General features: G+C 49.4%; 6 protein-coding genes across 6 annotated transcripts; all 6 read left to right on the top strand.

The window, feature by feature from the left end:
- Positions 1-720: 720 nt before the first annotated feature.
- On the top strand, positions 721-2,439 carry N7481_001077 (fungal specific transcription factor domain-containing protein; the record flags this gene model as incomplete). Its single annotated transcript, XM_057260296.1, has 1 exon — positions 721-2,439. The coding sequence occupies one exon, from the start codon at positions 721-723 to the stop codon at positions 2,437-2,439; it is 1,719 nt and encodes a 572-aa protein (XP_057128128.1).
- Positions 2,440-3,193: 754 nt separating this feature from the next.
- On the top strand, positions 3,194-4,913 carry N7481_001076 (histidine phosphatase family protein; the record flags this gene model as incomplete). The annotated part of the gene is made up of 3 exons (XM_057260295.1): positions 3,194-3,326; positions 3,383-3,536; positions 3,593-4,913. 3 exons carry the CDS (start codon positions 3,194-3,196, stop codon positions 4,911-4,913), a joined length of 1,608 nt encoding a protein of 535 aa, XP_057128127.1.
- A 1,721-nt stretch (positions 4,914-6,634) lies between these two features.
- N7481_001075 (putative hydrolase) lies at positions 6,635-8,937 on the top strand (the record flags this gene model as incomplete). Its single annotated transcript, XM_057260294.1, has 8 exons — positions 6,635-6,959; positions 7,015-7,231; positions 7,285-7,469; positions 7,519-7,925; positions 7,981-8,199; positions 8,257-8,397; positions 8,446-8,576; positions 8,637-8,937. 8 exons carry the CDS (start codon positions 6,635-6,637, stop codon positions 8,935-8,937), a joined length of 1,926 nt encoding a protein of 641 aa, XP_057128126.1.
- A 3,178-nt stretch (positions 8,938-12,115) lies between these two features.
- On the top strand, positions 12,116-13,148 carry N7481_001074 (protoglobin family protein; the record flags this gene model as incomplete). Its single annotated transcript, XM_057260293.1, has 3 exons — positions 12,116-12,239; positions 12,309-12,582; positions 12,641-13,148. The coding sequence occupies 3 exons, from the start codon at positions 12,116-12,118 to the stop codon at positions 13,146-13,148; spliced, it is 906 nt and encodes a 301-aa protein (XP_057128125.1).
- Positions 13,149-14,162: 1,014 nt separating this feature from the next.
- N7481_001073 (aldehyde dehydrogenase) lies at positions 14,163-15,939 on the top strand (the record flags this gene model as incomplete). Its single annotated transcript, XM_057260292.1, has 4 exons — positions 14,163-14,617; positions 14,745-15,138; positions 15,263-15,705; positions 15,795-15,939. 4 exons carry the CDS (start codon positions 14,163-14,165, stop codon positions 15,937-15,939), a joined length of 1,437 nt encoding a protein of 478 aa, XP_057128124.1.
- Positions 15,940-19,925: 3,986 nt separating this feature from the next.
- Positions 19,926-20,826, top strand: N7481_001072 (GPI anchored serine-threonine rich protein; the record flags this gene model as incomplete). The annotated part of the gene is made up of 2 exons (XM_057260291.1): positions 19,926-20,575; positions 20,643-20,826. 2 exons carry the CDS (start codon positions 19,926-19,928, stop codon positions 20,824-20,826), a joined length of 834 nt encoding a protein of 277 aa, XP_057128123.1.
- Between the last annotated feature and the right edge of the window lie 707 nt (positions 20,827-21,533).

Raw genomic sequence — 21,533 nt, 5'->3', positions numbered from 1 at the left:
CCCACTGTACTGCTTCGACCGAGATCGCGCAATCACATCGGCTCCGTTTCCATCACCCTTTCAACCCAGCAAAAACACCCTCTAGGCCCAAAACATTCCCCATTCTGGAGAAGCTAATTCACTCGTGTCAATAAAAATATGCTCGGCGAAGAAGATGCTCGCGCTAACAAACGGAGGAAGGTCCGTAAAGGTACCCAGAGCTGCTGGGAATGCAAGAGACGAAAGGTCCGCTGCATCACATCGCAGGGGAACTTCACTTGCGACAACTGTAGAAGGCGGAAAACTTCATGCATCTCACAAGACCTCCCTGACAGGCCTGTGCCTCCAGCTTGCAACACTCAAGTAGAGGATCGGCTCAGCCGAGTGGAGAATCTCATCGAGCAGTTGATCGACAAATCCGATACAAGCCATCCCCCCACGGCCGAGGATACTATCAACAACCTTAAAGCGAACGCACCTTCATCGAAAGATAGTAATCCTGTGAGTTGTATCATTCATGGCGTTTCCTAAAATCTCCTAATCTTTTTGAAGCGCAACCACCATCGTCAATCACGCACTCGCCAAATATCATCCAGCCAAACGCCTTCTGCAACTGAACACACCGCATTAATCGACGATTTAATCGCTGTGTGGCCTAGTCGGGATGACCTTGAAGCTATCTGTGCTCTCCCTGTTGGGTTTTCGATGCACTTGCAATGCTGTGTTTGTGCGTCTTACACAATGTCAAACAGAAATCCTCCTTCGCCACTAGATATTCTCCAGCTACCCCCATTAAAATCCCACCCAGTGCTTTTTGCCCGGAAGCTTCTCATGCTAGGCGCACTCTTACAGGCTATTGTCCCTTCTTCCCATCAACAATTAGACAGTCGCGGTATCTCATGTGCGGGACTATTGTCCCTCGTCGTTGAAAGAGCCACCAGACTCGTCACCACCAATGATGAACTCGTTCGCTCTGTTGAAGGTCTAGAATGCATTATGATTGAGGCACAGCTTCACAATTATTCTGGAAATCTTCACCGCGCTTGGCTAGCGACACACCGGGCAGTTTCGATTGCCCAGATTATGGGACTGCACCGCGGCCTCAACTCACCGTCTCTCAAGTTCCATGAGCCTGAGACTCGAGCGAATTTCGACCCGAAACACATACTGTTCCGCATTCTCGAGATGGATCTCTATCTTTCATTAATGTTAGGACTACCCAACAGTTCACTTCAAGCCCCCCTGGCTGCGCCGAAGGCGTTGGAGGGATGTCTTCCTATCGAGCGGATCCAGCGTATTCACTATGAAGTCTCTCGGCGGATACTTCAAGGCAGAAATGCGGGAATAAACAGTGTTGAAGAGACTAGTGAGATTGATCGGATTTTACAGAACACAGCTGCCGAAATGCCGCCTCAGTGGTGGCTAATGCCATCGTTTGTGGTAGGGAATTCTGATGAAAAGGAGCTTTTCGACGATACAATTCGCCTCATGGTACAATTTTCTCATTACAACCTAATAACAAGGCTACATCTGCCTTATTTGATACGCTCCTTGGCAGACCACAAATACGATTGCAACATGATTACAGCCGTCAATGCAAGTCGCGAGATCTTATCCCGCTACATAGCCTTCCGTTCCTCAAACCCAGTCAATTTCTATTGCCGCGGAAGCGACTTCCTAGCATTTGTTTCCATTGTTGTCATATGCTTTGCCCACATTGGCTCACATAGCCAAGACGACCATGCCATCCAAGCCGAGAGAATGGGCTTCAATATTCTTGCACACAGTCGTCTCAGCGACCGAGGGATAATGGAGCGTACCCTCGCAGTTCTCCTGTCAGTGAGCAATGGTCAGCCAGACTCAATTGTCTCGAAGCTCAGTCACTTGATCAGACATCTACTTGCAGTTGAGTCAGACGCGGCGGACGGAAAGCTATACAGCATGAGCACCTCCGTCTGCGATGAAGGAGACGATGAATCGGTCGTGAAGTCAAATAGCAACGGCAAAGTCTTGCGCATCCATATTCCATATTTCGGGACAATCAATTTCGAGCCCGGGGCTGGTTCAAGTTCTGTCTCGAGAACTTCTTTACAATCTGAATTACACACTTCCACTTGGGTTTCAGATGTACTGCTTGCCGATCAGCTAGCGGATAGCAGTTATGGGCCATGCAGCGGTGATGTTTGTCCATTAATCCCCAATACGCACTTATCACGATTACAGAAGGGTCGACAGTCCTTGAATAGCCCGGAAGTGGCCCTGGGTGAATCACAAGGACCTACTTTTAACAACACCAGTCCTTTTCAAGAGCAAACTCTGATGGCTTCTGCCTCTCTGGACACATATTATGATTGGGACCTACAGGGTATCGATCTAGCCCTTTTCGATGGCCTCTTTGGCAACGCGGATATCCCGGATGTTGATAATAGGGTAATTCCGACCTTGGCAGGAAATGAATAGCCCGGGCTACCGTATGAATGAATTGGATAACTTCACTGGTTCATAATGGTCTTGAGTTGGAATTTTTTTCATCGGTCCCACTCAAATCAGCACATTCGCAAATAATTCTCAAAGATCTTGAATTTTCCCGAGACTCGCGGCGTATTTTGCCGAGCGGATATATCGGTGTGCAATGCGTAGACTTCGGTAGAAGCATTTTCGAGCGTCACCAGCAGTTTATGCCGGAGCGGAGCGACCCAAATAGGGCCTTGCTGAAGCCTAATAGTTCTCGTATACAATCGTATTCAGCCACTCTACCCAGTGTGTCCCACTGTCACCAGGAGCATCTGGGACCTGGCGGGAGGTCCCGCATACTGACATACTGACATACGGCGTGCTTGCCGGAAGCTTTGGCATACTTCTAGATGTCGGTGATTAGAGTAGCGCGGCCGCTAGTCCATTCGCTTACAGGGGCGGTCACCCCTGACTGGCGTACCTACAGCCGCAAGCCCCGCTGGGCGTTTTCCTTCAGCACGTGGGGAGATCTAAGAAGATGATTGCAAGTATACTCTTCATCATCTCTTCGGAACTGCACTCATCCGTTCTCCGTCGGAAATTGCCAGCTCGTAAGCGATCAAGTGGTTTTTTGATCAAGGACAAGTAGTATTTGAGCGGAAAATTTTCGATACATTTATAAGCGAGATATTTCCAGGGCGTAGAAGAAGAAAATTATCAGCATATGAAACCTTGGAACAAGGCTTAAGGAGTAATCATGATGACTACAAATAAGCTACAAGCCTTGATACTTTCAGTGGTGCTAGCTACCACTGCGAGTGCTAAGGCGAAGCAGCCAGGCGCGACTAGCACGCAGCCGGACTGGTTCCAAACGTCGCCCAACAGTTATGCTGGTCAGTCCTTCCTGGTAATACTACAGCTGAAATAATAGATGCTCAGAATCAAATAGGAACCACGGCAACTGGATCTGCACCTTTTCTAGCAGAAACCAATCCCGCACCGTTCGGACAGTCGACTTTCATCCCCAATGCTCCATTGGAAACCTCGGAGCCAATCAAGGGTGCCAATGGGCGCAACATCTTTCAACTCATGGGAGATCAAAGGTACGAGCTCTCTCGGGACCTTCTTATTATTTTGAAAGCTAATTGGTCTTGTGAAGTCCATATTTTTCCCCGGCCGAAGGCTTCGGCGTCGACGAGTATCCGCTCCCCAAGGGAGCCAAAATTACTCAAATGCACATGCTTCAGCGCCATGGCTCAAGATATCCTTCTTCTTCGGAAGGTCTAGATTCGTGGGCGGCGGGAATTGTTAACGCGAGTAATCAATTCACAGGCAAGCTCGATTTCTTAAACGACTGGTCGTACAAACTGGGCAAAGAAATACTAGTTCCGAAAGGGCGTCAAGAGCTCTTTGATAGTGGCATCTTGAACTACTATAACTACGGTCATCTCTACGATAACTCATCGAAGCTTGTGATTCGTACAACTTTGCAGTCTCGTATGCTTGAGAGTGCTGAGAACTTCCTTGCTGGTTTCTTCGGTCTTGAGTGGAGGAACCATGCCAACATTCTGGCTACAATTGATTCTGCAACTACGGGTGAATATGCATGCACCAAAGCAGGCGAGACCATGGAGGCTTCGGTCGCAACACCCGTTGGTACCTGGATGGCGACATATTTGAAAGAGCGGACGGCTGAGCTGAAGAAGTTGACTGGTAACTATGACTGGACAATCACAGACACCTATCATGCTCAAAGTCTATGCCCCTATGAAACGATCAGCGTTGGCTACAGCGACTTCTGCGACATTTTCACCTATGAAGACTGGGAGGGCTACGAGTACTTGATGGATATCGAGTTTGCCGCTATCTCCGGCTTTTTAAGCCCTACAGGTCGGGCACAGGGACTTTATTGGGTCGAAGAGTTTCTCGCTCGAGTCGAGGGCCATATCTTGAGTGTACCTGCCAACACTACAGGGGCTAATATCACCCTGGACACCAATCCAGTGACGTTCCCTTTGAACCAGTCGTTGTACTTGGAGTTCACGCATGATGCGAACATCGTATCTGTGCTAACTGCATTTGGCTTCACTCAATTTGCCGACTTTTTGCCTCTCACGGGTCCTCCCAAAAATCAGCAATTCTCTGCAAGCAGGCTGGTCCCATTTGCCGGTCGCTTCAATATCGAAATCATCAAGTCACCGCACAAGGTCTCTCCAACACGTTCTTCGAAATCCTCAGCTAAGGATTATATTTCTGGCACTGGAGAAACTCATTACGTGCATTTCATTCAGAACCAGAGGACCGTTCCATTGCATGACAGCTTTGGGGCTTGCGGGAAACGGGATGATGGCTGGTGCGAACTTTCGACATTCCTGAAAGTACAAAAGAAGAACCTGGCCAAGGCTGAGTATCAGTATGCATGCTTCGGAAACTGGACCATGAAAGACTATGGTGCAGTCAGAAACGGCGTTCCTGCATGAAGATGAGTTTTTTTCAGGCCATTTGGGACTCTACTCGAACTCAATGCACTTTTCCTTCAAAGGTTCTTTGTACAAACAGAAGCAATCTAATGTTCAAGTTGTTTGGTTTTATAGATCGGGTCGAATCCATCACTGGCATACAATAGCAGTGGTCACGCGACACTGGCATATTTGACTTTCTCTCTACATACTAGCAAACTATAAAAGCGTGCATTCTTAACGAGTCAGGTAGCCTGGCTCTGGAAGTTGAACCTCACGACCCCTGAAAATCCCAATAACTCCGAGTCCATCGGCCTAAAGGTACCGACTTCCCCGCACCCGCAAAATCCCCATGACGATCGTACCTCTACATACTGTAAATCTCCATCCGCTCCGAGCAACTTTCGAATCTTCCCCGGAGTGGGGCTTATCACCCATGGGGAAATCAAATCAAGTCACGACCATAAAACTCCGGACTTGAACCGTAAGTAAAATCTGACAGTAAAGCAGTCCTCATCGGCGGAATTGTGGGCCAAGAACTGTTTCTTCCAATGGTACAGAAGGGATCGGCATGCCAAGTGGAGGGCTGAGATGAGGGGAAGGCCACCGGACCTTTCGTACTCTTATTTTTCGGACTCAATTCAACTTGAGCACGGCCTGGATGGAACGTCGAGGTGCGACTTTGTCTCGATTGCCGACCAATATCCCTTTGTCTGACTTTTGATCGAGGCGGGGGTAATCCAAGTGCCGCCAGCCTCAGTAACGTAAATGCGGAGCGACCCGTGCGGATGTAAGGGGTGCGGTATCTACAAACAAAGAGCAACTAGTCAGGTTTCCCGTGCAAAGGAGAGCATCCAGAATCTGGAATGAATCGGGCTGATCTTGGCGGACTCAGGCTTTTTCCTTGAGACTGCTCTTTTTCCCAAGATTCCTGGGATCGAAATAGCCAAATCCGACCCCGGATGTACAAAGCACATCATCAGGCCTATCCCCGACCCTGATTCTCCACTCGACTGCGTGCGCAAGGAATACAGGACCCTCCGGACACGAAGATCAAAGGTTCTATTGGTCATCGGCATGGACTCCCCTGCACCCATCTTGCGATCTGATTTGATGCTCCCTGGATCCGAAATCTGGCCGGGATGTCAATAAAGTTACGGCCGCCCATCCCTATGTACAGTACTCCTGATAAAACCTCCCATCCAAAGATCATCAGCACTGAATCTAGGTACAACACGCTAGATTCAAAGAGAAATGCAGGAACACTCCATTTGGCACACGCGTTGACTATCAGTCATGTCTACATTGCAAGCTGCATTTCGACAAGTATGCTGTTTAGAGAGTCTCGGCGCCAACTCGGTCTCTACTCCGCCAAGCAGCGGGGCGCTCTGTGCCTTTCTCCATAATAAAATGGAAATTTAAGACCGGTGTCCCTGTAATGGAGCTCCTTGTGTGCCCTTCCTGCGGGGTTGACTCGTGCCAGTGGAGACATGCCACCGCGAGGTAGAGCAGTGGGTATCTGAAGGCTGGTCAAAGCATTGTCCCATGCAGTCCTAGGGGCTCTAGGGTGTCTAGCTTCCGCTTTTTCCTTGTTACTTCCTTGCGAAAATGAAGCGGTGGCTCGGTCATTTCTATTCTGTTTGTCCGTGATGTGTTTAAATAGACCTGGGGTTGCCCTTCCATAGTTCTTAGATCGTTCTTCCCACGCGAGGCTTGGCATTATCTGATACCAGTACTGGAAGATGTATTTGCTTCAGGGTGTTGTGCTTTCGCTTCTGGCTGCCACAAGTGCAGCCAGTCCTGCGCAAGATGTTTTGCCTAGACAATCTGGTGCTGGGTACTCGCTCAAGCAACCGCCGCTAACGACGCCATGGACGGATAAAGTTGGCACTGATCCATGGCCCGAGTATCCTCGACCTCAGCTGCAACGACCTCATTGGCAAAACCTCAATGGTGTTTGGGGCTACCAAAACGCGTCAGGTCTAAATGCTGTTCAGAGTCCTCCTTTCGGCCAGCAGCTTGGCCAGAAAGTTTTGGTTCCATCTTGCCTTGAAAGTGGTCTTTCTGGTAAATTCCTTCATTTCGATAATACATGAATTTAAAGTAACAATTTCCCTTGCAGGCATTCAGGGATCATATACTCTATATTCGTGGTTCTCCAACTCATTCAAGGTCCCTTCGGACTGGAAGAATCAGAAGGTGCTTCTGAACTTCGATGCTGTTGACTATGAAGCCACTGTTTTTGTCAATGGTAAGAAGGCTGGTTTCCACCGGGGAGGCTACTTCCGCTTCACTGTTGACGTGACACAACATGTCAAAATTGGCCAGGAGAACGAACTGTAAGTTTCTCGACATATATGATTGAACTGGAAACTGATTACCACCATCTCAGGCTCGTCTTTGTCCATGACCCAACAGATGGCGGTGACACCGTCATCCCCATCGGCAAGCAAACGCTCCGCCCTAGCCACATCTTCTACACACCCTGCAGTGGAATTTGGCAATCTGTCTGGTTGGAGGCTGCGCCACAAAATCACATCACCCAGCTTGATCTTGCTGCTAACATGGATGGTCAAGGTGAGTTATTTGCTGTTGGCTTGCCGAAATTTTCTAACGACTCGATCAGTCAACGTGACTGTCCACACCTCAGCGGCGAATGCGACTTCGAATGTTCAAATTACAGTCCACGACAATGGAAAGGTGCTTAAGACCCACAGTGGCCCTTCAAACAGGCCTTTCCAATTCAACGTCGAATCACCAGAGCTGTGGTCTCCTGATTCGCCTAAGCTATACAATGTCACTGTGAAGCTAGGTAATGACAAGGTCCAGAGTTATACTGGATTCCGCACGATCGAAAAGGGAAAGGTTAATGGTGTCGTTCGACCGATGCTGAATGGAGAGTTTGTCTTCATGTTCGGCACTTTGGACCAAGGTTTCTGGCCGGATGGTATCTATACCCCTCCTACCAAGGAGGCTATGATCTATGATCTTAAGGTTTTGAAGAGCCTTGGGTTCAATATGGTCCGCAAGCACGTAAGTGGAGACAACTCATTGTTTTTATTAGTGAAGCTAAAGCGAGGTTCAACAGATCAAAGTCGAGACCGAACTATTCTACCAAGCATGCGACGAGCTTGGCCTTCTGGTTATCCAGGACATGCCATCCCTGCGTCCGTCGCAGACCAAGACAAACCCGGCCACCTGCTCTTCGAGCCCTATCCTTCCAAATGCGGATCAACAAATTGAGTTTGACCGCCAACTCGACCTGTTGATCAATCAATTCAAGAGCTTCCCTAGCATCGCTACTTGGGTAAGAGGGATAAATTTCCCCGGTTCAATCGTTGCTTTGACTAATGTCTATCACTAGGTCATCTATAACGAGGGCTGGGGTCAAATTACGGACTATTATCCCGAGATCGAACTGACCGAACGTGTCAAGCAGCTGGACCCCACTCGTCTAGTGGACTCGGTTACTGGTTGGTATGACCATGGGGCCGGTGATTTCAGCGTGAGTACTTCTCCTACTCGGAAAATTACCTTCACTAACAGGGTTTAGGATAACCACCACTACGCAAACCCGCAGTGCGGCACTCCGTTCTACTCAATTAATTCGAGCCCTTACGACGAGACCCGAATCGGTTTCCAGGGTGAGTTTGGTGGAGTCGGAAATAACGTCTCGATTGAGCAGTAAGTCCCTGTTATCCTTTCCAATTAGTTTAGGCCCTTGCGCTAATCATTAATCTCTAGCCTCTGGAACGTTCAAGAAGCCATCAACACTATCAACCAAACATACGAAATAGATGAGACCATTGATGCCTGGAACTATCGCAGCCACATGCTTCTTGGAGAACTCGAGGACCAGGTCAAGCGCTTCGCTTGCAGTGGTGGTGTGTGGACTCAAACCACCGACGTCGAGGGTGAAGTCAACGGCTTGATAACCTATGATCGCCGCCTGAAGCGTGTTGATGAGGACCAGTGGAAGAGTGATATTCAGGCTCTCTACGATGCCGCCGCTGCTCGCAGCAATGCGACCACTTCCACTCTTTAGATGACGTCTATACCATCGAATGTCTAAGGATATTATTAATGGATACCTATCTAGTTAGGATTTTGCCTGTACATGGCTAGCAAATGAAATTTATAATCCGATTCCACCTGTTAGTTTGTTTGAAGAAAAGCTTTTACGGAGATCGGTCCCTCCGTCCCCCACAAAAAAGTAAAATAAAGTATGCTGAGGCATGTTGTGCCTCGGGCATCCAGTTTACCGTGCCGGGGGAGTACTTTGTATCGAATTCATGTTGGGTTGCATTGCTTTTTGAAAAAGTTGCTCAAGGGGAGAGCTACTCGGAAGAAAAGCTACAGGATCTGACCGAGATCACTGCATACCAAATTCGAACGATTCACAAGGCAGATTACCCGAAAGTCCAGATGGGCGTCAACTATCTATCAATTTTCGACAGGGCTAAAATCTCAAAGTTGCCAATGAAAGAGAGAGTTTCTTAAGGTCAAGGCCTGTGCTGTACTGCTTGGGAGTAGTTATGCCTATGTACAAGATCCAATAATATCAATCGCAATCGTGGCCCCTGTCATCCACCAACTGGCCACTCCAAATGCTCCCTGAATATCCTGTCTTATGATTCCCCATAGAATTCCAAATAACAGACTCGGCGGAAAAAAGGCGACGCCCAACACAACCCAAATCCGGGTCCAGCTCCAATCATCGCGAAAGAATATACCCCACGCTTCTATCATCTCTGCCCCAGCAGAGTTAAGCTCCCCATTCGTCTTTTTCGGCCTGTGAATAGGCTACAGCATATCCAAATCTGTGAATATAGAGATAATAGTATAGCAGTAGTACCAGTAGTGACCTCTGCAAATGTGGAAATAAAGCTACGAACGTCCACCTGTGGGCACCACAATTTAGTGCTACTATTCAGTCTGGAAAGCGTTCTCACTCAAATAAAATTGAATGATTTAATAGACCCGAGTTAGAGCTTGGGATAGCAAAAGCATAATTTATGTGCCAGTGCCATATATAGAGTTAGGGGAGTTCGTCTAGCGAATCGCATTTCTATCAAGACATTGGTGTGTACTTTGAGCCGAACACCGATAGCGTAATGTACATGGATACATAGGCTCATGTAGATCTACCCATCTCTCAAGCTAGCGTCTTAGCAGTGGAGTGCAGAAAGGATAGAAGAGTGCAAATGGGTGAGAGTGGTTTTGCACCTCTCTGTAAAGCCATTTTGCTCAATGCAACTTCCTGCTGTTTCATCTTACAACACGGGCGCATGGATGTGAATATCAACGTTTTGACGCCATTGCTGCATGGACTTTGCAAAAAGAGAAAATGTAAACACTCGCTCTGATTCGACCAGAGCCAGGATCTCATCACATTAACAGTCCTGAAGATACCGAGAGCGTTTGGTCTATATTATCGTGGAAGTGTGGTAGACTTGTCACATTATCCTATTTGAGATAGCTCATAAACCCCCACTCAGAAATTTAATATAGGCTCTAGAGTAAAATGAAAAGATACAAAATGAACGGCTTGCAGCTGTCATCTTCTTCACAAAAACCTAATTAGATTAATTTGGAGCGGCAGTTCCATGGAACGCGGCGCCCCAGCGTAGGCGAACCTGGGGCAAACGCGACAGTTGAGCGGCCAAAGCACGGCGACTGGTGTCTAGACCGTTGGTGTTTGGACTGATCAACACAGACATTGTTGATCTGCGAGCGCGGCTGTTTTGGCAACGGCCTAGCGCGTCTCAGGTTGTAATTGGTACCCCTAGAATGGAGTCATAGGGAAGATAGCGGTAAGCTAGCTAATGCTCGATCAAGCTCTCGCAGAACGTACATGGAATCGGAAAAGAAGAAAAATCTCTGGCTCGTCTTGCTGTCTCCCCTATTTATTTTCTTTTTACATTTTACGTCAGAACTATGTGGCTGCCTATATGGCCCGCAAATCAGGCCATGCGTCCGACTTCACCCCGTTTTTCTTTTATATCAGGCCACGCCATCACACGACATTTACCTCGAACCGTTTGAGACTGCAGGAATCTTTAATATACAGCCGTTTTCCGACTGGACACTTTGTTCACTAGCGTTCTCCTCTCCTGCATACGTTCCCTTTTTTTTCTCTCCTTTTCTTTCGGGACCCACATCGGTGCCGAGATATCCCCCAAACCGTTGTATTTGCTTTGCTTACGAGGACAATATACCATCTTGAGGTCCATTACATGCGTCCATCAGGATGCCGAGGGATCCGAGAAGGATTCTGCGTGATACAGAATCTTCACGAGCTTCGATAATCCCTGCTAGCAGCATGCCATGCGAATACTCATATGTAGCAAACCATAAAGGGGATCCAAAACAAATAAATAAAAAGTTGCCCGAGCCGAGCCATCGGCCGAGTGGGCCCAATTTCGGAAGTTCAACGACACCGTTAGGACCACAGCGGAGTTTCCAACGTGTCGCTTGCAGTAGGTCAGTCGTGGAAGCCTGACAGGTACTCCGTAGCTGTCCAAAAATGCGATGCATCGATTTCTGGTTTGAACGCCTCTGCTTCATCTCCCAGATCCTTGACCGCGATCAAAGCGCGTGGAGTAACGTATATATTAGCTCTCGAGTCTAATAGGCGGTTATGCCCTCCTCGTATACCAATCCACGTGGTCGCTTGTTTCATCAATTGGTGACCTTTAGGCCTGCCATCCATGGGTTGAATCCTGACGGGCCCCCGGTGGAGGTGAAGTGGAGGAGATTGCAGGGATCAGCCCACATCTGCCGATTCCCTGCTTGTGCCCAGGTGGTACTAGTCCGGAGTTGCACAACCTAGTCTTATATCGATGGTCTGATTCGACGGAACACTTCGTCTCTTTCTCGATGCACTGCTTTGTGCTCTCGCTCCGAGCTTGAGCGATCGTCAGAAACCGGGATGGCCACCTCTCCTGGAAGGTGACCCGCTTACATCCTATCTCTGATGCCCAAATCGAGTCTAGAGGGCATCGGATAGAAAAACGATCGTGCTGGGGGGTTCGGATCTCACACCGGCACACGGCGGGATTTAACACCAAGTAGTATATAAATGAAGTGTCTGCCCCGATCATGCGTTTGCCACGAGGTGCCCCAGTTTTACCTTTCTCATCCCAACGGCCTTATTTTTTCTATTTATACAACGTCATCGTCTCTATAGGAGTGTATCATTCTTATACTATCTTCCCGCAATAATGCCGCATGATTACGGACTCGGTGGTGTTGGCTTCCAGCCAAAGCATATCGACCGGAAGGCTATCCACACCAGTCTAGAAGAGAGAATCAAGTATCTCCATGACTTTCTCGAATTTGGTTCAGGTAAGTACATTCTTTGTTCCCATCCAATAGACTTTATCTTCACGCACTAATATGTGTTTACGCTATCAGCCGATATTGAAGCCCTCGCCAGCGGTGCAAAGTATATTAAGCAACTCATTCCCGCTGTCGTGAACCTTGTCTACAAAAAGCTTCTTCAATACGATATCACATCTCGTGCCTTTCACACTCGGACGACGGCAAACGAGGATGAGTTGGAGGAAGATTATCTACAGGAAGAGACCCCTCAAATCCAGCGACGCAAGATGTTCCTTCGCTGGTACCTTATTCGATTGTGTCAAGACCCCACAAGTATGGAGTTTTGGAGATATCTAAACAAAGTTGGGTACGTATTTTGGTCTCAATTCCAGCCAAAGAGAACCCGTCAAGCTAACCCCATAAAGAATGATGCACAGTGGCCAGGAGCGCATGCACACCCTTAACATCGAATACGTCCACATCAGCGTGTGTATGGGATACATCCAAGATATTTTCCTCGAGGCTTTGATGTCCCATCCGCACCTCTCGCTCCGCCGCAAGATCGCTCTTGTGCGTGCGGTGAACAAGATCCTTTGGATCCAAAATGATCTATTCGCCAAGTGGCGTGTCCGTGACGGCGAAGAATACGCCGACGAAATGTCGGTCTACAGTTTCGGATCTCGTGAAGGGTACCTCGGAGATAAGAAGATCCTTGGCTCCAGTTCAGGCAGTTCAGAGGAGGACGACAGGTCGAGCATTGCTAGTGGCACGACAACGGCCCAAAGCATAGCTCCGTCAACGGCTCCGTCAACACATACCGCTGATAGTGGGCTGACTGCGCAAAGTGGTTCAACTAAAGCATCGGCATGTCCGTTTGCTGAATTTTCTAAGGCACAATCTATGGAAACTAAAATTTGGGCGGGGAGGAGTTAAAGACATGGGTTGGACTTGTATTTAGTCGCATTTGAAGCGAGTGGTGGGACTTTCTGGCGTTGGAACTGCATGGGCGGAGTTATGGTATGCGAATTGAATCTCTATTCTTTGCTATATTTTGCATTAAGCACTCTATAAAGCGTAGTCGGGTATATTATGGTGATTATCGATTGACGGGGAGAGAACCAGTCTTCCAGTGGTTGTCCAAGAACAATCTAACACACTTGAAAACCCTCAAATTTTGAATGGGCAGTCCCTGGAGGGGAAATCAATACTTGTGTGGAGTGCAGACTCTAACAAAGTATTGGGCAGAATTGAACGCCACTGAATTTCAACGGTTGGATATGGAGAGCATGCGGATGCGGGCGGATTAGGGTTATCCGTTAGCATAGTACAGAGTACTGAGTTGGGACTTGGATCAGCTATTTTCCATAACAGTATTGTCTCTCTGGGAATTGAAAAGGGTTCATGCTAGGAGTGCTTGTAGTTTGTGTCTGCTTTCGAGTATATACTGTCTGAAAGTGTATATCCGAAACTCCGGGATGAATCATCTCGATAAAAGAGTTAACAACTCTCAGCCAATTGCGCGGAATACTTCCGGATGAGCCCCACTTTGACTGCTTGCTTGAGTGGACAAAAAGCATAAAAATGAACAAATTGTATTCTTAATCAACCTGGAATCTCGGAAGAAGCCCCCCCACTCGGCTCGTAGTCAAGGCAGTTCAGAACGTATATACAGTTCAACTCCATGCTTAACTCCAGCATCCATACTTGTAGTATCTACGGTACGCGATCGGAGATAAGCAGAACCCCGTTCGGTCTATTGAACTTGGAGTTCAAGGTCCAGTTCATCACCCCTCCACCCCACATCTCGATCCAATTCGGCAAGATCAGCTTAACTATTGACTCGTTAAATCCAACCCCTCCTTCGCGACATTCTTGTGTAGTACACCTACTTCCCATCCATTTCTTCTCTTCTCTCTCTATATCTCCTCCGAATCACATCCCCTCATAATGGCGCAAAACAGCTCCGCGGTGACTCCGCTCATCATCAATAACGAGTCTGTCGTGACCGACATCAAGTTCGCCGTCAACGCCCCCGCTACGGGTGAGCTCTCAAGTCACTGCGCCGGTGCCTCGGTTGACGATGCCGTGCGCGCTGTCGAAGCCGCGCAAGCTGCATTCCCGGCCTGGAGCAAGACGAAGCCCTATGACCGTCGCGATGTCTTGTTCAAGGCCGCTGAAATCATGGACTCCCGCAAGGAAGAGTTCATCGCATACCAGCGCGAGGAAACTGGCGCTGGCCGCCCCTTTGCTGAACACACCTTCAACCTCGGCGTGAGCTTCATCAAAGACTTCGCAGCCCGTATCTCGACTATCGAGGGCACCGTCCCGAATGTGACCCGTGATGGCGAGGGCGCTATTGTATACAAAGAGCCATACGGTGTCATTCTGAGCATTGCGCCTTGGTAAGCTTCCTCCCTGGTGCAGATTCGATACTTCCAGGGACTTTCCACTTTCCCGGAACTTGGACTTTGTTATACCCCACGGTGGCACAGTGTAACAGCTGTACTAACATAAGTGATTCAAATTCAGGAACGCTCCTTTCATCCTTGGCACTCGTGCCATCGCTCTCCCCATCGCGGCGGGTAACACCGTCGTCTTCAAGGGCTCCGAGCTCTCGCCCAAGTGCTTCTGGGCTCTCGGTGACGTCTTCCGTCAGGCTGGTCTTCCTGCGGGCGTCCTCAATGTCATCTATCACCAAAGCTCCGACGCGGCCGCCGTAACCAATGCGCTAATCGCCCACCCCTATGTTCGCAAGGTCAACTTCACCGGTAGCACCCTGGTTGGTTCTATCATTGCTTCCACCGCTGGCAAGTATATCAAGCCCGTTCTCCTCGAACTGGGCGGCAAGGCTTCTGCAGTTGTCCTTGACGACGCGGATCTCGACAAGGCGGCCATGAACTGCGCCGTCGGATCTTTCATGCACGTAAGTCTCCATCGCAATTGCAATTGCAATTGCACTCCACTGCTGCTCTATTAGAGTATCCATATATACTACCCACCTTGAAATTCTCGAAGACAACTTGAACTAACCAACCCAACCCAACCAGTCCGGCCAAATCTGCATGTCAACCGAGCGCATCGTCGTCCAACGCAAAATCGCCGACCAATTCAAGCAAAAGCTCGCCGAAACCGCGGAAAAAATCTTCGGCAAGGACGCTCCAGCCCCCGTCCTAGTCAACGCAGCCGCAGCGACAAAGAACAAGAAACTCGTCTCAAACGCCGTTTCCCAAGGCGCAAAGGTTCTGTTCGGTGACGCTGGCGCCAACGAGTCCATCGATACTCACATGCGGCCTATTATCGTCGACGGCGTCACCAAGGAAATGGACATGTATGCGACCGAGTCTTTCGGTCCGACCGTTTCGCTTTTCGTCGTTGACACGGAGGAAGAGGCTGTTGCTCTGGCAAATGATACCGAGTATGGTCTGACTAGTGCTTTGTTCACTTCTAACCTCTTCCGTGGTCTGCGTGTTGCTAAGCAAATTGATGCTGGGTATGTGTTGTTTTTCTTCGTGCTCGTTTTCGTTTCTCGTTTTTCGTTTCTCGTTGACCTTATACTAATCGCTCGTCTTGAATTTCTAGTGCTGTCCACATCAACGCATTGACTGTGCACGATGAACCGGTTCTCCCTCACGGCGGATGGAAGAGCAGTGGGTTCGGTCGTTTCGGTGGAATCCACGGCTACGACGAGTTCTTGCAAACCAAGACTGTCACCTGGTTCGAGTAAGTTAATAGTTAGTACCAGGACGGCAGTCCTGTCTGTCCCCTAGTCAGCTGGGGGTGGGAGTGGGGAGACGGCCTGCACGAGATTTCGGATTGTGAGAAAGATTTTCAGCTTGATTTCGATTCTTCTTTGGAGCGACTTTTTGGCTTATTCATGACCCGAGGTTCGGGTCGTGTTTTCTTCTGAAGCCTTAGTCGGGATATAACATAATACCCCTTTCTGAAATGACAATATTCAAAATTTCAACAGAGCTTGCCTAGAAGCAGCACAAGAAAGATCTATTTCCCTGTCTGGTTTTCCTCGAAAAAGAAAAGTCTTGAATAGTATCAAGACCCGAATGAAAATTCGAAAAGGAGATATCGACCTTGATTCTAGTGCAATGTGGCATATGTATCATGGATTGGGCTTAAGCCCAAACGGCTGTCTAATTATTTTAATATAAAAAGGGACATAGGCCTAATAGAGTGATCTTAGGTTTTTAGGTTGGCGCTACGCATATTGACTCCTTTAGTACGGAGTACGGAGTACGGACACAGAGTAACCTTCGATGGTTGCCTAGGGGGTGGCATCCAGTACTCGTGGTACCTATAATCAGGAATATTTGTTCAATTGCACGGGACTAGTGTAGTACATATGGTCGACTACTACGGTATAGGACAGTACGAAGGTGCAATAATTACGGACATGGTGGGTTATTTTGGCAAAAGCGAACCTTTGATAATGGCCGAATCTCATTTGTTTCATTGGTTGCTGATTCATAGTCTAATAAGGGTCACTTCTTTAGATGGGCTAGGCTCGTGGAGTCTCGATCCTGAGTGCCAGGTTCCCTGGGGTGACATCGAGAGATAGTATTATTGTCATGCTTCGAAGAGAGTCTGGGTGCAAATGGGTTGAGCTCAGCCAAAGCAAAACGCTCAACCTAGGTAATACTAGTTATCTGGTCAATAAATTTTCTGCTTCTCGACTTCTCAGTGCAATGGGGCGATTTGTTAGTGGGCGGCTAAGTAAGTGAACGACCGGCGTAGGATTGTCGAACCTTGGTTGCCTGGAAATCCAACTGCACTTTTTAACCTAGATGGGAATGAGCGGGAACACAGGAACAGCAGATGTCTTAATATAACATGACTGATCTGGCAGGTAGCATCGTTCGCGTCGGTTCCGAGATGCGAGATTAGTCCGTGGACCCGCGAGCCTTGAGGCACCGCGCCAGGCGAGCCCAAATTTGTGTTTCGCAACGAACCGGTGAGGCTCTACTCCATAACCTGATTTTCAGGGACCCGAGTGAGCAAGCCGAGATCAACTTCGTGTCTCGAAAATATTTTAATTGGAAGTCGTCCGACCCATCGTTGGGGGCGAGATGATAAGACCCGCAATAGTGTCCGAGATAACCCCATCGACAAGACACCAGACTCGGTCTGGCCAGCAATTACCTCACGGCGGGTCTGTGTGGATGGCCTTGTGCATCCATCGTGGCGCTTCGGAGATATTACAGGCGATTTATGTTTATACGAAGTGCAATTGGCGGTATTCCAGACTTGGCGGGAGCGCCAAAAAAGCCTGTCTGCCTCTCAGCTCCGCGAAGAAATCACTCTTCTTATGGAGAAAATGACCGATATGACGAGTGTCTTGGAACGAGTGCGAAGCCTCGAAATCATGCTGACGCTGACGGGCGTCTTGTTTTGTCTTGGCCGGGCTTCTCGTATTCGACATAGCCAGCATAGCCTCGCAATTTTTCCGGCGGGGTGCCTGACCGAATAGAATACTTAGCATGACAGGAAGTAAAGCCATACCAATGTTGTACCTGCATGTCAGCCAAGAAAGGCCAATTTCCCTGAGTCAGCGAAGCACCGGTCTCGCCAACACCGGTTGCTGGAAGTCTCCCGCACTCGGACCGCTGACCCACGATACCCTAAACACCAAAGCGACCGCAGAACCTGTTTGCCAGGACCGGACCTCAGCGGTGTGCTGTGTTGTCCCTGCGCAAGCGTGAGTGATGCGCAGCTACGGAGCAGGTTAGTAGTTAGTCCATGCAAGAACGGAGGTTCCAGCAGGAGCGAGCTCGATCCAGCGCTAGTCCAATAAGAAAGACATCCGATGCGAAGAGGCTGAATGCATTGCCCGTTGCCCGTCGGCAAGATTCAAGATCCATTCCATCATAGTTCACGGGGCAGGCGAAAGGGTGAAAGAGCTCGAAAATGGAGTCAGACACGGCTATTTTGAGCGCGCGATTCACCGAATTCCATGGGTAAGTGTCAATAGCGCGGAGGGAGCTCCGCGTCGGGTCTCTCGAGCCGGAGCAGTCAGAGAGGAGGGGGATGTCCCTAAAAGAAAATTACCTCCGTCCATCGGGTGATTGTGAGTGGACCAGTGCCGGACGCCTTCCACCCCACCACGCGAATTGGGGTCAGGAACAAGAAATCCGTTGGTCCCCGGCAAATCACCGTGCACGCTGTGAGACAATCGAAATTTCCAGCACGGAATACGGTCAGGACGCAGGATGCACAAAACCAGAGGGAACAGCCACAGGTCGAGTGGCACGGCAGCACGCAACCATCCAAACAGTCCACACCGTCCCCTGATCAGCTGTTGATCCTTTCCGATGACATTTTTGGTCCGACGAACAGGCGGGATCGGCAGAGGTGAAAGGTGGGTTGGGCATTGTGATAAGTTGGGTTCATGGGGGTGGGGACTCAGAGTTCACGATGTTCAGGGGAGCGGGGAGGGGGTAGAGCTATCGCTTGTACCTGTGCCTGTATGGAATACGGAGGAGGCCGGTAGACATGGATGATGGCAGCGCCGGTGGCGTTGGAGGAGGAGGAAATGAGGGAAGAGTTTAAAGACGACTGATTGGAAGTCACAAAAGCCATCGGGGAAAGCGATCAGAAGAGAAGAGGTCCCTGCAGGTGATAGGTGATACATACGGTATGGTATGGTATTGAGCCGGAGAATACCCGGGTGAACTGCGTGTTGACTGTAGTTATTGGTACAGAGGACAGAGTAAAGTACCGAGTAAGACATTTAAAATTAGATGCTAAGAATGATAGTTTACTCCGTAAAAATAATGAGATCAAAGGATCCAGAACAAACAGACAGTATTCTATGCTATGTCATCTTAATTACGGAGTCCAGTAATTAAGGGTGACCCAAGATTGCCCGACCCATTCTTGGCCCTGGACACCCTGGACTCCCTGGACTCCCTAGACAATCCAATTTCCCTTGGTATTTTTGGGTTTAGCTTGGAATGGTGATGGCACTGCATTCCACCTCCTGACTGGTGGGATTCCTGTACATACACAGAGTATACAGAGTACACAGAATACACAGAGTTCCCATTTGTCCAACGGTAAGGCTTCGCCTTACCGTCTCCAGGATACACTACACTAATCTACGCTAAGGATGCACTAATATGCAGCCCAAGACTCAAATCCCACGAGCCACAGCCCCACGAGGATACCGTTGCATCTGTACTGTATCTGTACTCATGGTGGGCTGCGAAGTAAAAATAACCAGATCACAATTAATCATAATAATCATATCCATCACTTCTATCACTTCCATGCCAGATCCAAAATAACCTGGTGGCGTGTGAACACCATTGCCTCCCTCCAACCAGGGTCTATACTTCGACTCACCTATTCTTGTAGACACTCGGCTGCGCCTCGTACATGTCCCCCAAATGTCGTAAATCTAATTCTCGCTTGCAAAGTAGGCTTTCGATGCCGACCCACCCACCAGTCTACTACTGGTTGGTGCCTGGCCAGCGGGGGGTCTGATTATGGGGCTCCCAAGTTGCTCCCAGTGCTCTCCACTCCCCAAACCCTCCGAGAAGTAGAAAGGCACTCGCCCTCCTCCTTTCCTCCTTCTTCTTCTTTCTTTCTTCTCTCAACCGTCACTCTTTCAACCCAAGTCATTCGTTGCTCCCAAGCGTCCTTTCGCTCTATTATCCCAACTTCAGTCATTCTTTGCTTCTACAGCACCAATCAATCAAAATGCGTTTCTCCACCGGTACCGTTTTCTCCGCCCTCGTCGCCTTCGCTGCGGCCTACACCCAGCCCGATTACACCAAGGGCCCCGAGGGTAACGCTGTCCGCGCTCCCGGTCTGAACGACCAGGTCCCTGAGGGCGCTCCTTACGAGATCAAGTGGGACACTCTCCTCGGTGACCGTGTCTCTCTGGTCCTTCTCCGTGGCCCCTCCACCAACGTTGTTCCCCTTGAGACCATCGTTGAGAACATCCCCAACACTGGTCACTACACCTGGACTCCCGGCTACAACCTGGAGGTTGACACCACCCACTACGGTCTGCTGATCGTCGTTGAGGGCACCGGTGCCTACCAGTGGTCTTCTCAGTTCGGTATCGCCAAGGGTAAGGGCTCCGGCTCTACCACCACCACCACTACCGCCGCTGGCTCTGGCTCCGGCTCCGGCTCCACCGTCACTGTCATCGAGGATGTGACCACCACCTACTGCCCCGAGAGCGAGACCGCTGCTCCTTCTTCCACTCCCCTCACCATCACCACCGTCATTGAGGGTGTCACCACCACCATCTGCCCTGAGGAGGAGGCCTCTTCCACCCCCACTGGTGTCTCCCCCATCTCTTACTCCACCCAGGTCTCCAGCGTCGTTGTCACCACCACCGAGTGCCCCGAGGAGACCCAGACCCAGCCCCCCCGTCGCTCCCACCACTCCCGCCCCCGTTACCCCCAGCGGTAGCCGTGTGCCCCACGTCCCCTCCGCCTCCAGCACCCTGAAGAGCACCCCTCTGGCTGTTGTCCCTACCGGCACTGCCTCCGCCACTGCCTCCGCCACCCCCGTCTTCAACGGTGCCGGACGCACCTCCATCAGCCTCGGTGCTGTCATGGCTGGTCTCTTCGCCGTTCTGGCCTTCTAAGCGGTTTCACCCCCGCTCGACTTGAGGGGAATTTGACCTGAACCCTTACTTTGCTTGGGTCACTTCTCTCCTTCTGTCTTATCTTTCTGTATGAGTTTCTCCCATGGATCTCCGGATCTCCAGTTGATAAACTCTTAATGCCCTTCGTTCGTTCGAAGGAGGTATCTCGACGGAATTAATGAGGATTGACACAAATTTTACCTTTTTATGGAACCACTTATTCTTATTCCCATTTCTTGTTTCTATTTTTTTTTCGGGACCGGTTTCGGTTCCCTGAGCTGGGCTTTCTTTTGCGATCTTCTTTGTGTACCATCTGTTTCCTCTAGATTCTCACGGGAATCAAGTCAGCTTATGCTCGTAATGACATGCTCTATTCTTCCTATCTTACTTCTCGTGCCCTTTCGTCTCACTTTAGTTTAATGTAGCGTAGCGATTGGAGTGTTATGATCTTCCCGGGCCTGGTCTTTCGATGTATGCAGCGATCCGGACCCTCGTCGGCGAAGACCTTGGAATGGTGGGCAACCCACGTCATCTGGAATGTATACTTCCAAGCTTCACGAACAAGACCTACTACTAGTCGGATTTCAAACAGATCTAGATCTCCTTGATCCGCACATCCGAAGTCGAGTGGATACCAATAGCCGCACTGTGAAGCATAATTAAAGTTGTTCCATATAAACCGCAACGGCCGCAGACGGACTGTTTCA

Source organism: Penicillium waksmanii, assembly GCF_028829765.1.
Source record: "Penicillium waksmanii strain IBT 27052 chromosome Unknown utg000001l:1.0-4852451.0:1.0-4856178.0, whole genome shotgun sequence".
NCBI classification, from domain to species: domain Eukaryota; kingdom Fungi; phylum Ascomycota; class Eurotiomycetes; order Eurotiales; family Aspergillaceae; genus Penicillium; species Penicillium waksmanii.
Note: the sequence above shows the minus strand (reverse complement) of the source record. Positions and strands in the feature narration are given on the sequence as shown.